The 14,190-nt window shown below is 31.1% G+C and overlaps 1 protein-coding gene across 4 annotated transcripts; it reads left to right on the top strand.

The window, feature by feature from the left end:
• Positions 1-429: 429 nt before the first annotated feature.
• On the top strand, positions 430-13,715 carry LOC115878165 (E3 ubiquitin-protein ligase RNF146). 4 transcript variants are annotated; one of them, XM_030894555.1, is made up of 6 exons: positions 430-730; positions 792-1,037; positions 1,100-1,294; positions 1,590-1,781; positions 13,246-13,563; positions 13,619-13,715. In XM_030894555.1, exons 1-6 carry the CDS (start codon positions 685-687, stop codon positions 13,630-13,632), a joined length of 1,011 nt encoding a protein of 336 aa, XP_030750415.1. In that variant the 5' UTR covers positions 430-684; the 3' UTR covers positions 13,633-13,715. The 4 variants fall into 4 exon arrangements, with proteins under 4 accessions (XP_030750415.1, XP_030750413.1, XP_030750416.1 ...); XM_030894553.1 differs by having other exon boundaries at positions 13,246-13,715; XM_030894554.1 differs by having other exon boundaries at positions 450-724; positions 13,246-13,715.
• Positions 13,716-14,190: the final 475 nt, after the last annotated feature.

Raw genomic sequence — 14,190 nt, 5'->3', positions numbered from 1 at the left:
TTTCTTTTTAGATTTGTTTTAATTTAGAGGCCTAAGCTACTAGGACTCTCCGGCCTGTTAATGGGGTACTACCCCTACCCTGGATGGCCAGACAGTTGTTAAAAAATTAATGTGGGTACGGCCAGTATCCTTAGGTACGGCCGGACGTCGCAAAACGCGTAGTAGTTAAGAAGAAGTAGGAAGAAGATAATTTTTTTTAATAGAATGGTCTAAAAAACCTAGATATATATCCATGATATATATCTAGATGCTAGGGACTTTAGAACGGTCATAGAACTACTGGAACTACACACTACACTATCTGACTCATAGAACCGCTTATTCAAGCTTATTCTTATTTATTCATATATAAATTTATAATATAATTAATCATATATAAATGTCACTTGAGACAAAAATGTTGAAAAAAAATAACGAAAATTGTCATATGGGTCATATCCATAGTCATATCAATGGTTATATGTTTATTCTCTGTGTTTATTGTGTTTATTTATCTGTTATTGTAGAATTTGCTTGTTTTAAGTTTACAGCGCAGGTTTACACTTTTTAAGTTTACAGTTATTTAAAAAATTTAATGTTGTTTTATGCTGTATAATTTTTTTATTAACGCTGAAAAAAGATTCTTAAATGGCAAGTAATCATTAGTTTTGTCATTAGTATATCATTTTTTTTTTAATCAATATTATGGCAGAGGCAGTAGTTGATCCAGAAAAAACAACTAAAGGTAAAAGTAAGCTAATTAATTGATATGAATATTTCCCGATTTATTGTTTTTTAAATAACGTTTTTAGCGAATAATCTAGAATGTGCTGTTTGTTTACAACATTGCATCCATCCAGCACAGTTACCCTGCGGCCACATTTTTTGCTATTTATGTGTAAAAGGATTTGCAAACCAGAATAAAAGATGCGCAATGTGTCGCCAGGAGATACCTAGAGATTTTGTGGATCAGCCACAATTGTTACAAGATGTGGAGCTCTCAGATTCTTCAGAAGGATTCGATGGAGGATACCAGTGGTTTTATGAGGGTAGAAACGGTAACAGAGAATTTTATTTTTATTGTAACATTTTTACTAAAATCGAAATATTTTCAAACAAGGATGGTGGAAATATGAACACAGAACAGCAGAAGAAATAGAAAGTGCATTTAAGCTTGATATATCTTTAATTAATATAATGATATGCGGAGGAGCATATATTATAGACTTTCAAAACCTAATTCAGTATCCAAAGTCTCACCCGAATAGAAAAAGATCTATCAGAAGAGACAAAATTCAAAATTTAAATGTTAAAGGTGTGGCAGGCCTAAAATAACAAAACAATTCATTATTATTCTAATTTATTACTTGTTTAAATAATTTTTTAAAATAAAAGACTCTATACTTCAATAATTAGTTTTAAAGACCTAGCAAAAAATAATGATGTATATTATTTGTTGTTTAAAGAAACCTAGAATATAAATAACTTTATGGATTTACTGTGTGCTTAAATTGTAACACATTTTTATTTAAATATTTAAAATGTCCTATTAATAGCAGGTATGTTTGGAATAAAAAAAATAATTTAAATAAAAAACATTTGATTTTCAGGTTGGTGGCAATATGACGAGAGAACCAGTAAAGAACTGGAGAATTCGTACAAGAATGGAGAAAAATGTGTGGAATTGCTTATCGCAGGATTCTTATACGTTGTTGATTTCGAAAATATGTTACAGCTACGGCGAAATGATCCTTCTAGAAGAAGGCTAATCAAAAGAGATTTTTCATCAATACCTAAAAAAGGTAAGTCACTTTTACAGCTTTATTTGTATATGATGAATATTAGGTTTATACCTAACAGAAATTGCCTACACCTGATTTTTTATTGCAATTTTATATAGGATCCTGCAACAGTGCATCGGGCATCTGTAGATTCTCTTTATTTATAGCACCTGGCTAGCATAAAATAATACAAATTAATAACAAAATTATAACATACTCACACAAGCCATATTAAAATAATCACACAAGCCATATTAAAATCATTAAAGTCCATACCTATCACAGCGCAATTGTTTGTTTAACATATTCAATACATTTTCTTTTAAATTGAGACAATGTTCCACATGTTTTTATATGTTCTGGCAGCTCATTATACTGCTTTATACCTTTATAATATAAACTATTTTGACTATAATTGGTGTTTGACATATTTAAATAAAAATTGTTCCTAGACCTTGTATTATGATTATGGATGTCCCTAACAAAAGTACAATTATTAAGAAGATGTTTGGGTAATAGATCATTCAACATTTTGTATATAAACACCATTGTATTATGTGTTACCGTTTGTCTTACACTTAACAAATTTGTACTTTTTAACATATCCAGTCTACTTGTAAATTTATTACATCCTATAATTGTTCGAAGGGCTTTGTTTTGCTTTTTTTGCAATACATCAATTTCAGAGTTATTCATTAAAAACAAAAGTGTCGAACAAAAATAGAGATGTGGTGCTATGATGGTTTTATATGCTGTCAGCCTTGCCCACATACTGAGCTCTTTTGAGACCCTAGCTAGTACATTTGTTTTTTAGGTATCTTATTTGTTATATATTTATAATGTTCTGAGAAAGTCAAATTATTATCTATTATACAGCCCAGGTATTTGATTTCTGATACAGTATCAATGTTAACATTATCTATTTGTAAAGAACTTGGTAATTTTCTTTAAGTACATACCTAAAGTATTATATGTACTGCAAGATTGAAAAATAAGGTGTCCAGTTGGCTTGGAAATGCGAATCAAAAACATTCCCCATATAATTTTACATATAAAATGAGAGCGATCTTCATTTCATAGACCCCCTGACGCCCTTTTTTTTCGATCATATTGTAGGTACTACACACAGGTACTGCATTGGAACACCCTCTATATTATTGCATTTTTGGCTTCTTAAGAACTTTACATAGTTGTTTATTATTATTTTTTAATTTCAGAGATATAAATAAATAAATGAAAAAAATACATTTTCAGCCTTTTTTTAAAACAATAGTGCTACTAGTAATATCGTAATCGTAAATCACACAGGGTGTTCAAAATTCCATGCTAAACAGTCTAAATAAAATAATTTTTCTTCATTTTATTCATTATTCAGATATTCAGGGTAGATGTACTCCGGACATTTAATTTACATCCTTCGATGTTCTAAAATAAAGGATATTTTTATAGACATCCTAATATAATTTTAATATAGTGGAACAAGAACAAACAACTCTAGGTTGTTACGCCACGTCCAAACAGATTGTCATCCTCAATAAAAAATATATTGTATCTTATTTTTTGTTGGATGGAGAATTAAAAACTGAACGTGTTTTTACATAATATGGTAAAATACCTTACAAAAATCATGGTGGCTTTAATAAAAATTTACTGTTGAAAAAGCCATATGTAATACAGGGTATCCCAATATTCCACGGACATAAAACTACTGCTTATCTTTGGAATCAAAATAAGTTCATTGGATATAATTTACCTCTATAAGCTTGGTGCATTTCAGTTGATTTGAACAAATTCCGACCGCAGCGCTTCAACGGAAAAAATCTGAAATTATCATTATATAGTTCACGACGCCGCCGCCGCGCCGCGCCGTCATGTTGATCGCATTAAAATAATATTGAAATCGTGCTTTTGTCATAATATTTAAGTACTTTGGTTTTTTGCTAGTGCAGTTATTGAAACCATAGTTGAAACTATAAAACACTCAGATACGAGATTTGTGTGATGTAACGCTTTTTCGGGTAGAAAAAATAAGTGAAAAATAATTCGAACTAGGCGTCATGTTGTGTAATGACAATTTCCGGTGAAACCGGAAGTGACCAAAAACAATTGAATATGTCAATCAATCCTAATTTCTGTCATATACTAACATACCAAATCTTGTTTTTTTATCTGAAAAAATAAAAAGTTATAGGGGGTGAGCCACTTTCGAGACGCACCCGGTATACTATGAGAGGATAAAATATAATTTGCAATATTAATGGAATACTTTTTTTAATCAACTAGTGATTAAATGTTTTATGAACATCTTCTAAAATTATAATTATGTACCTTTAAACTTTTTTATTTTTATTTTTAGAATTTTTTCAAATTACACTTCCTAACACTTTTAGAATAATTAAATAATAAATTTTCCGTATACTCGCTATTTAAACCAATGTATTTGTATATATCGATTGTTTACGATATTCTCCGACGGTGGCAGCACCGGCGGAGAATGCGCCAAGCCTATACAAAAGTGCAACCTATGCAAATAGACGCAACTAAAATTTTGTCGCCTACCTAGTCACAAGGGTCACGAGCCGCCACTGCAAGCTTTAAAAAAATAAGCACATATTTTAAGATTTGGATGAGATTTGGGGTGCCTATGTTTTTCTAAGCGCTTTAACGTTTGACTTACACACAAATAAAAAAAAGGTAAGGGAAGGATAAAAACTACCCCCACCCCTACATAAATTTTTGGAGGAAATATTTTCCTACTCCACCGACTACTACCACAGCTACTACTTGTTTTTTCGTAAAATAGTCCTCATAGTATTTACTACGGTTTTTATCTCTTAAAAAAACTCCGCATCGCATAGTTTTTGAGGAAAAAAATGGATTTTTTTCCCAAAGCAGCCATAGAACAACTACGTATTTTTGACTCAAAATAAGTTAATTGGACTCAACTTACTCTCTAAAGTAAAGACTTTGTTTGTCCGTTAGGCATCAATCAAAAATAAATCCGAACGTTAATAATTAATATAAAATTTATGAAGCTTATTGTCAAATATCATTTGTGATTTGTGATAGATACTAACATAAAATTCCATATTTTTGCTAACTAGATTATTAGCCCATAATAGATTTTATGCGCCTACATAGCTTGGTGTGACAAGAGACAAAAAATGTAGTAAATACTAGGAGGACTGTTTTACAAAAAAAAAAATCGGTCGTCGGTGAGTTTGGAAAATATTTATGTTACGGTTAAGGTCCGATGTCCGATTAATGTCGACATGTTAATGTTTGGGTTACGTTATGTTTTTGGTTGTTTTGTTGTGTGTTATTCTCGAGATTAACCAGGTAATGTCGACATTAACCGGACATCGGACCTTAACCGTAACATTTATACTAACATATATGTAGGGGTGGAGGTAGTTTTCACTCTTCCGATACTTTTTCTGGATTTTTGTGAACGTCAAATACCTATCAAAGCGCTTTGCAAAACAGGCACCTCAAATCACATTCTAATCAGAATATCGGTCATAGGCTAATGTCATGTACTAGAGATAGATTGGACACTGATATAAAACAAATAAGTTCGTCATCACCTGGTGATCCGGAAGAAACTAATGGAGAGTGTTGGCATAGCATAATTTTAGCGTTCCGTTACTTATTAACGCTAACTAAAACGGTAACTTTATTCAAGACGAAAATTATTCCTTGTAACATATAAAATAATAAATATAGACTTTTTTACTACATTTTATGTTTTATAGATCATTAGAAGTGTAACATAGTCAAAACAAAAATAAAATATGAATTCATACATTTTAAACACCAACAATAGAGCTCATAGGGCCTATTTTTTTGATTTAACAAATAAATTATATAGTAAAAATGTCAAAATGTCTAATAAAGAAGTTTAGTATCTAACACAAGGTAATTATGATTGCCAGTCAGAATGTTTATTCAGCTACTGCTCTATGGGCACTCCTTCATTTGTATAGGATCTTTCCGATATTCCGGTTTGGTCTTCCAGTCCAACCGGTCTGTCTGACCATCCGGTCTTCCGGTTCAGCTCGTATACCGGTTCAGTATCGGTCCCACCGATCTAGTTGTTGGAACCGGTATGCATTTATACATTCCGTACAGGGACATCATTTTAAGTGTCTCACTCGATTTATAATTTTCCGGTTTGGTATTTAAAGATAATAGAAAGATTTTCTAATGTAATTTTTCGCGAGGATGCCGATTCTCTACACCAAAATTTTTTAAAACGTCAATTTTGACAGATACGACGCCATCTTGATTTTTTTTAAATGGAAACCCCCACATATTTTAGCATGGTCCGGTAGACATATTTTAGCTAATTTCAAAAATATATAGTTTAGTATACTTTGCAGTTACCGTTTTCGATATACAGTGAATTTAAAAATGAATTGTTCCAGAATCATTTTAAGTGTCTCACCCAATTTAAAATTTTCCTCTTTTCTATTTTAAGATATTAGAAAGATATTTTAATGTAATTTTTCGCGAGGATGCCGATTTTCTACATTAAAATTTTTTACAACGTCAATTTTGAAAGATACGACGCCATCTTGATTTTTTTTATATGGAAACCCCCACATATTTTAGCATGGTCCGGTAGACATATTTTAGCTAATTTCAAAAATATATAGTTTAGTATATTTTGCACTTACCGTTTTCGATATACAGTGGATTTAAAAATAAATTGTTCCAGAATCATTTTTAAGCGTCTCACCCAATTTAAAATTTTCCTCTTTTCTATTTTAAGATAGTAAAAGATATTTTAATGTAGTTTTTCGCGAGGATGCCGATTTTCTACATTAAAAATTTTTACAACGTCAATTTTGACAGATACGACGCCATCTTGATTTTTTTAAATGGAAACCCCACACATATTTTAGCTAATTTTAAAAATATATAGTTTAGTATACTTTGCACTTACCGTTTTCGATATACAGTGGATTTAAAATGAATTGTTCTAGAATCATTTTAAGTGTCTCACCAATTTAAAATTTTCCTCTTCTCTATTTTAAGATAGTAAAAAGATATTTCAATGTAATTTTTCGCGAGGATGCCGATTTTCTACATTAAAATTTTTTACAACGTCAATTTTGACAGATACGACGCCATCTTGATTTTTTTTTAAATGGAAACCCCCACATATTTTAGCATGGTCCGGTAGACATATTTTAGCTAATTTCAATAATATATAGTTTAGTATACTTTGCACTTACCGTTTTCGATATACAGTGGATTTAAAAATGAATTGTTCCAGAATCATTTTAAGTGTCTCACCCAATTTAAAATTTTCCTCTTCTCTATTTTAAGATAGTAAAAATATATTTTAATGTAATTTTTCGCGAGGATGCCAATTTTCTACATTAAAATTTTTTACAACGTCAATTTTGACAGATACGACGCCATCTTATTTTTTTTTAAATGGAAACCACATCAAATTTTAACACCGCCCGATAGACAAATTTTAGCTAATTTCAAAAATATATAGTTTAGTATACTTTGCATTTACCGTTTTCTATATACAGGGGGTTGAAATCAAGAATTCCTCTAATTTTTATGTATTTGAATATGAATGCCATTCACTTACAACTGAGTGGCATTTGTATCCAAATGCATGAAATTTACGTAAATTGGGCTATCTTATGATAAATGAGCAGTTTAAAACTAAATTTTCATTTTTTTATATACAGGGTGGTCCGAACTGTATTCCGGAAACTTCGGCAGCATACTCTGCAGATAAAAATAAGTAAAAAAGTTCGTATAAATATATGTCTGGAGAACCATTACTCGTAACAATTTTTACCAACAGACCTTTTTTACGTAAAAATCGTTATAAATGAATATTTTTTCACTCAGTAGTTTTATAGTACGTATACTCAAACGTACGGACGAAAAGTTATTACTCTTCAAAACAGTTAAAACACGTGTATGTGGCGCCCCCTAGAAGTTGGATTTATATTGACATCAAAATCAAATTTCTCATATCAAAAATCTTCCAGATACCAATTTTCATCAAAGTATTAACGTTACTTCACAAATTATTTGGAAAAAATCGAAATAAAAATGATACTTCTACACCCTGTATCTCCGAAACTAAGCATGTTAGGACATTTATACGAACTTTTTTACTTATTTTTATCTGCAAAATATGCTGCCAAAGTTTCCGGAATCACCCCGTATGTAAAGGTCATATTTAAGAAGAATCAAAGTATAAATAAATAAAAAAAAATAAGCGTCGTAATTGTCAAATTTTACATTTTCAAGAATTTTAAAATTCGAAAATTGTAAACTGGATGAGTCACTTAAAATAATTCTAAAGATTTAATGTAGAAAATCGGCATCCTCGCGAAAAATTACATTAAAATATCTTTTTACTATCTTAAAATAGAAAAGAGGAAAATTTTAAATTGGGTGAGACACTTAAAATGATTCTGGAACAATTCATTTTTAAATCCACTGTATATCGAAAACGGTAAGTGCAAAATATACTAAACTATATATTTTTGAAATTAGCTAAAATATGTCTACCGGACCATGCTAAAATATGTGGGGGTTTCCATTTAAAAAAATCAAGATGGCGTCGTATCTGTCAAAATTGACGTTGCAAAAAATTTTAATGTAGAAAATCGGCATCCTCGCGAAAAATTACATTGAAATATCTTTTTACTATCTTAAAATAGAGAAGAGGAAAATTTTAAATTGGGTGAGACACTTAAAATGATTCTGGAACAATTCATTTTTAAATCCACTGTATATCGAAAACGGTAAGTGCAAAGTATACTAAACTATATATTTTTGAAATTAGCTAAAATATGTCTACCGGACCATGCTAAAATATGTGGGGTTTCCATTTAAAAAAAAATCAAGATGGCGTCGTATCTGTCAAAATTGAAGTTGTAAAAAATTTTAATGTAGAAAATCGGCATCCTCGCGAGAAATTACGTTAAAATATCTTTTTACTATCTTAAAATAGAAAAGGGGAAAATTTTAAATTGGGTGAGACTCTTAAAATGATTCTGGAACAATTCATTTTTAAATCCACTGTATATCGAAAACGGTAAGTGCAAAGTATACTAAACTATATATTTTTGAAATTAGCTAAAATATGTCTACCGAACCATGCTAAAATATGTGGGGGTTTCCATTTAAAAAAAATCAAGATGGCGTCGTATCTGTCAAAATTGACGTTAAAAAAATTTTAATGTAGAAAATCGGCATCCTCGCGAAAAATTACATTAAAATATCTTTTTACTATCTTAAAATAGAAAAGAGGAAAATTTTAAATTGGGTGAGACACTTAAAATGATTCTGGAACAATTCATTTTTAAATCCACTGTATATCGAAAACGGTAAGTGCAAAGTATACTAAACTATATATTTTTGAAATTAGATAAAGCTTGTCTACCGGGCGGTGTTAAAATTTGATGGGGTTTCTATTTAAAAAAAATCAAGATGGCGTCGTATCTGTCAAAATTGACGTTGCAAAAAATTTTAATGTAGAAAATCGGCATCCTCGCGAAAAATTACATTGAAATATCTTTTTACTATCTTAAAATAGAGAAGAGGAAAATTTTAAATTGGGTGAGACACTTAAAATGATTCTGGAACAATTCATTTTTAAATCCACTGTATATCGAAAACGGTAAGTGCAAAGTATACTAAACTATATATTTTTAAAATTAGCTAAAATATGTCTACCGGACCATGCTAAAATATGTGGGGGTTTCCATTTAAAAAAAATCAAGATGGCGTCGTATCTGTCAAAATTGACGTTGTAAAAAATTTTAATGTAGAAAATCGGCATCCTCGCGAAAAACTACATTAAAATATCTTTTTACTATCTTAAAATAGAAAAGAGGAAAATTTTAAATTGGGTGAGACGCTTAAAATGATTCTGGAACAATTCATTTTTAAATCCACTGTATATCGAAAACGGTAAGTGCAAAATATACTAAACTATATATTTTTGAAATTAGCTAAAATATGTCTACCGGACCATGCTAAAATATGTGGGGGTTTCCATATAAAAAAAATCAAGATGGCGTCGTATCTGTCAAAATTGACGTTGTAAAAAATTTTAATGTAGAAAATCGGCATCCTCGCGAAAAATTACATTAGGAAATCTTTCTACTATCTTTAAATACCAAACAGGAAAATTATAAATCGAGTGAGACACTTAAAATGATTCTGGAACAATTCATTTTTAAATCCACTGTATATCGAAAACGGTAAGTGCAAAGTATACTAAACTATATATTTTTGAAATTAGCTAAAGTTTGTCTAGCGGGAGGTGTTAAAATTTGATGGGGTTTCCATTTAAAAAAAATCAAGATGGCGTCGTATCTGTCAAAATTGACGTTGCAAAAAATTTTAATGTAGAAAATCGGCATCCTCGCGAAAAATTACATTGAAATATCTTTTTACTATCTTAAAATAGAGAAGAGGAAAATTTTAAATTGGGTGAGACACTTAAAATGATTCTGGAACAATTCATTTTTAAATCCACTGTATATCGAAAACGGTAAGTGCAAAGTATACTAAACTATATATTTTTGAAATTAGCTAAAATATGTCTACCGGACCATGCTAAAATATGTGGGGGTTTCCATTTAAAAAAAATCAAGATGGCGTCGTATCTGTCAAAATTGAAGTTGTAAAAAATTTTAATGTAGAAAATCGGCATCCTCGCGAGAAATTACGTTAAAATATCTTTTTACTATCTTAAAATAGAAAAGGGGAAAATTTTAAATTGGGTGAGACTCTTAAAATGATTCTGGAACAATTCATTTTTAAATCCACTGTATATCGAAAACGGTAAGTGCAAAGTATACTAAACTATATATTTTTGAAATTAGCTAAAATATGTCTACCGGACCATGCTAAAATATGTGGGGGTTTCCATTAAAAAAAACCAAGATGGCGTCGTATCTGTCAAAATTGACGTTGTAAAAAATTTTAATGTAGAAAATCGACATCCTCGCGAAAAATTACGTTAAAATATCTTTTTACTATCTTAAAATAGAAAAGGGGAAAATTTTAAATTGGGTGAGACACTTAAAATGATTCTGGAACAATTCATTTTTAAATCCACTGTATATCGAAAACGGTAAGTGCAAAGTATACTAAACTATATATTTTTGAAATTAGATAAAGCTTGTCTACCGGGCGGTGTTAAAATATGTGGGGGTTTCCATTTAAAAAAAAATCAAGATGGCGTCGTATCTGTCAAAATTGACGTTGTAAAAAATTTTAATGTAGAAAATCGGCATCCTCGCGAAAAATTACATTAGGAAATCTTTCTACTATCTTTAAATACCAAACAGGAAAATTATAAATCGAGTGAGACACTTAAAATGATGTCCCTGTACATGTATACGGCACCAGCACAATCCCATTGGTCAGATTTGAATTTTAAACCAATTAAACTCCGAGTGCCATACGCGAGTATGGAATGTAAGACAGTGCCATATGCACTTACGGAATGTACCTTAGACATACTATTAACGCTTTGTTATAGAGCATTCCAACCGAAACCAAACCAACCCCACCAAATAGCTAACCTAACCAACACAATCAACCCCACCAAATAACCCTCTTAACCAACGTAACTAACTCCACCAAATAATCAATCTAACCCCACCAAAAAGAGTGAAACCAACGCAATCTGTATTTTGATTGCTATTAAATATTTACAGTTTTTTTTTAAATAAAAACAGTTTGGTTTGGTTTGGACTGAGCCACAGCTACTCTTTGAAGATTAGCTATAGCCGGGCGTTACTTTCTGCTGCAAGCATAATTACCAGGTACATTCCGTAAGTCTTACATTCCATACTCGCGTATGGCACTCGGAGTTTAATTGGTTTAAAATTCAAATCTGACCAATGGGATTATGCTAGGTGCGGTATACATGTACGGAATGTATAAATGCAACCGGCATACCGGTTGTAGGACCGGTACTTCGTACTGAAATCGTAGGATCGAACATCCCTACGTACAGAAGGCACTAACTTCGGAACTCAGTTCGTTCCTTTTCGTTCCGAAGTTTCGTCTGCATGTGGTTTGTCGGAGATTGAATTCGTTGCGATTAGGTATTTCAGTTTCAGTCATTCGGTCTATCCAGTCATTAAAATTTTACGTTGTTACGTACCTAGGTTCTTTTTACGCTTCGAAATGGATTTTTTTATCGCTATGGTTTTAGAAGAAGAACAGGATGGTGATGATGAGTCTGCGTTATTAGAAGTATGTTCTGAACATAATACAGTTCTGAAAATGTTTGAGAATAGGGACAAAGAACATGCTTACAAACTGTTAGTCTTAAAGCGTCTTTCGGATAATAATACAAAGTTCAAAGAATTTTTCCGTTTAACTCCACCGAATCTAACTATTCCATACTGTACTAAATTACATAAAAAAATAAAAAAATGTACAAAAATATAGCAAATTAAATCACTGCAAGGATTGATAATCTAAACGAAAAATAAAATAACATGTTCTGACTCAATCAGATACAAATAAGATACAAATGTATGGCTCAGGCATTTGTAGATGTTAGTAATAATAGAAAAACATGATCTTAGATTTTTAAAACAAAACTACATAAGTCTTTTTTTGGTATACAGGTTGTTAATTTGTTTATTACTCGCGGAAAGAGCTTTATGTTTGAAATATGGCAACCTCGGCCCGGGGGATGACGAGGTGGCAGAAAACCCTATAAGTGCATGCGTTCTCAATAGATAGTGTTGCCATTCTGTTCCCCTATAAGTAACTGTCCAGTTAACAATCTGTTAACAAATATGTTACGGTTAAAGTCCGATGTCCGGTTCATGTCGACATTAACAGGTTAATGTTTGGGTTTAGTTTTGTTTTCGGTTGTTTTGTTGTGTGTTATTCTCGAGATTAACCGGGTAATGTCGATATTAACCAAATATCGGACCTTAACTGTAACATATATACCTTCTAAACGTTAGCCATTTTTTGTTGGCTAAAAACATTATTTGTTCTACGTGTAAAATGGCACTGAAAAGCTGGTTTCCGTTTAGATTCTATTCGGTGGCATTTAAAATTCATTTGATCGTTTAAATCAAAATTAGTTTGATACAGATGAGCTGCTGTCCGCATACGTTCCCGAAATTTAATTCCGATCTTTTAGACAAACCGCTACTGCGTACTATATATATACTGGGTTTAGCCGGAACGTTAACGAACTTTTCGTGCTATATCACCGACATATTTCGGGCCGATCTGGTCAGAAAAACCAGGCCTTCATACAACTTTTGCATAAAATCATCTGAGGAGGTAATATTTGCCTTTTCAAAATTTACATGGATTATATGTCCCGTGTTCCGATGCACCACACGGTATATTTTTTACATTTTGATATAAAAAATAGTTTTCTTCATAAAATGTTTTTTTAAACGTAAGAAACTATAGAATCTAGAAGTTTAACCCATTTTTTTTTCAGGAATTGCAGGTATAAGAACAGAAGTTTCATTAGGTACACAAACCGTACAAGAACTTCCAGAAATTCGACCTGTGAGTCCTACAGAGGGCAATGTCGACAACGGGATCCCAGTTACTCCATCAAATACTCCACAAACACCAATAAGTGGCAGGGAATCTCCAAATCAAGAGCGAGACTTGCAGGCCACAGTGGAACGAATATCTAATTTAAGATTAGACTCGGATAGAAATGATTTTGCGGACACAGCAAGTGAAGAACATAGGACTGATAGTGAAAGTGAATCAGAGAGAGTACCCAATTCTTTTAGAAATGGAAGTGGTATAGGGACACATTCGAGGAAAGATTATCAGCATTGATTGATTTTTTATTACAGGAATACCGGCTTAAAACATAGAAGAAAATTATATAATTGTGTAACTTTGAAGATCTATTGTGTGAGAATAAAAATTAAAACTTATTTTTAACTCAAACTTTTTCAACTATTTTCTTTTCAATTTGAAATTTTAACTAGTTTTAAAAGATGTAGCAGTCTTCTTTTGTGAATCCGACTATACATCTCTAATTAATAAAATTATTTATTAAATTATAAACTAATTAATAAAAAATCAGTGTCAAAGCATGTCTTTAATGAATATAAAGGCTGTCCCCAACGATCCAGGGAGGATTTCGATAGACAAATTAAAAAAAAATACAGTAAATTCAATTTACCTGTGAATTTAAACGACAGACAACTGTCACTGTCAGATATTCTCTCATTGGACTGACTTTAATTTTAGTCTGTCTTATTAGACAACATTGTGTCGAACACAGCGTGGAATTAATTTCTATATTAGCAGTTCAAGGCAAGAAACTCTTATATAATTTTATTATACATATATATATATATATATATATATATATATATATATATATATATATATATATATATATATATATATATATATA

Source organism: Sitophilus oryzae, unplaced genomic scaffold (genome assembly GCF_002938485.1).
Source record: "Sitophilus oryzae breed Bouriz unplaced genomic scaffold, Soryzae_2.0 scaffold_1500_pilon_pilon, whole genome shotgun sequence".
NCBI lineage: Eukaryota > Metazoa > Arthropoda > Insecta > Coleoptera > Curculionidae > Sitophilus > Sitophilus oryzae.
The sequence above is the reverse complement of the archived record's forward strand: the minus strand, read 5'-3'. Positions and strand labels throughout refer to the sequence as shown.

What these genes read in the sequence shown, in the direction of transcription:
- LOC115878165 (XM_030894553.1), top strand. Translation starts at nt 685, where the DNA reads ATGGCAGAGGCAGTAGTTGATCCAGAAAAAACAACTAAAGGTAAAA. An exon ending in AAAAACAACTAAAGGTAAAA is followed by an intron (nt 731 to 791) that starts GTAAGCTAATTA and finishes TAACGTTTTTAG; the next exon opens with CGAATAATCTAGAATGTGCT. An exon ending in TTCATCAATACCTAAAAAAG is followed by an intron (nt 1,782 to 13,245) that starts GTAAGTCACTTT and finishes TTTTTTTTTCAG; the next exon opens with GAATTGCAGGTATAAGAACA.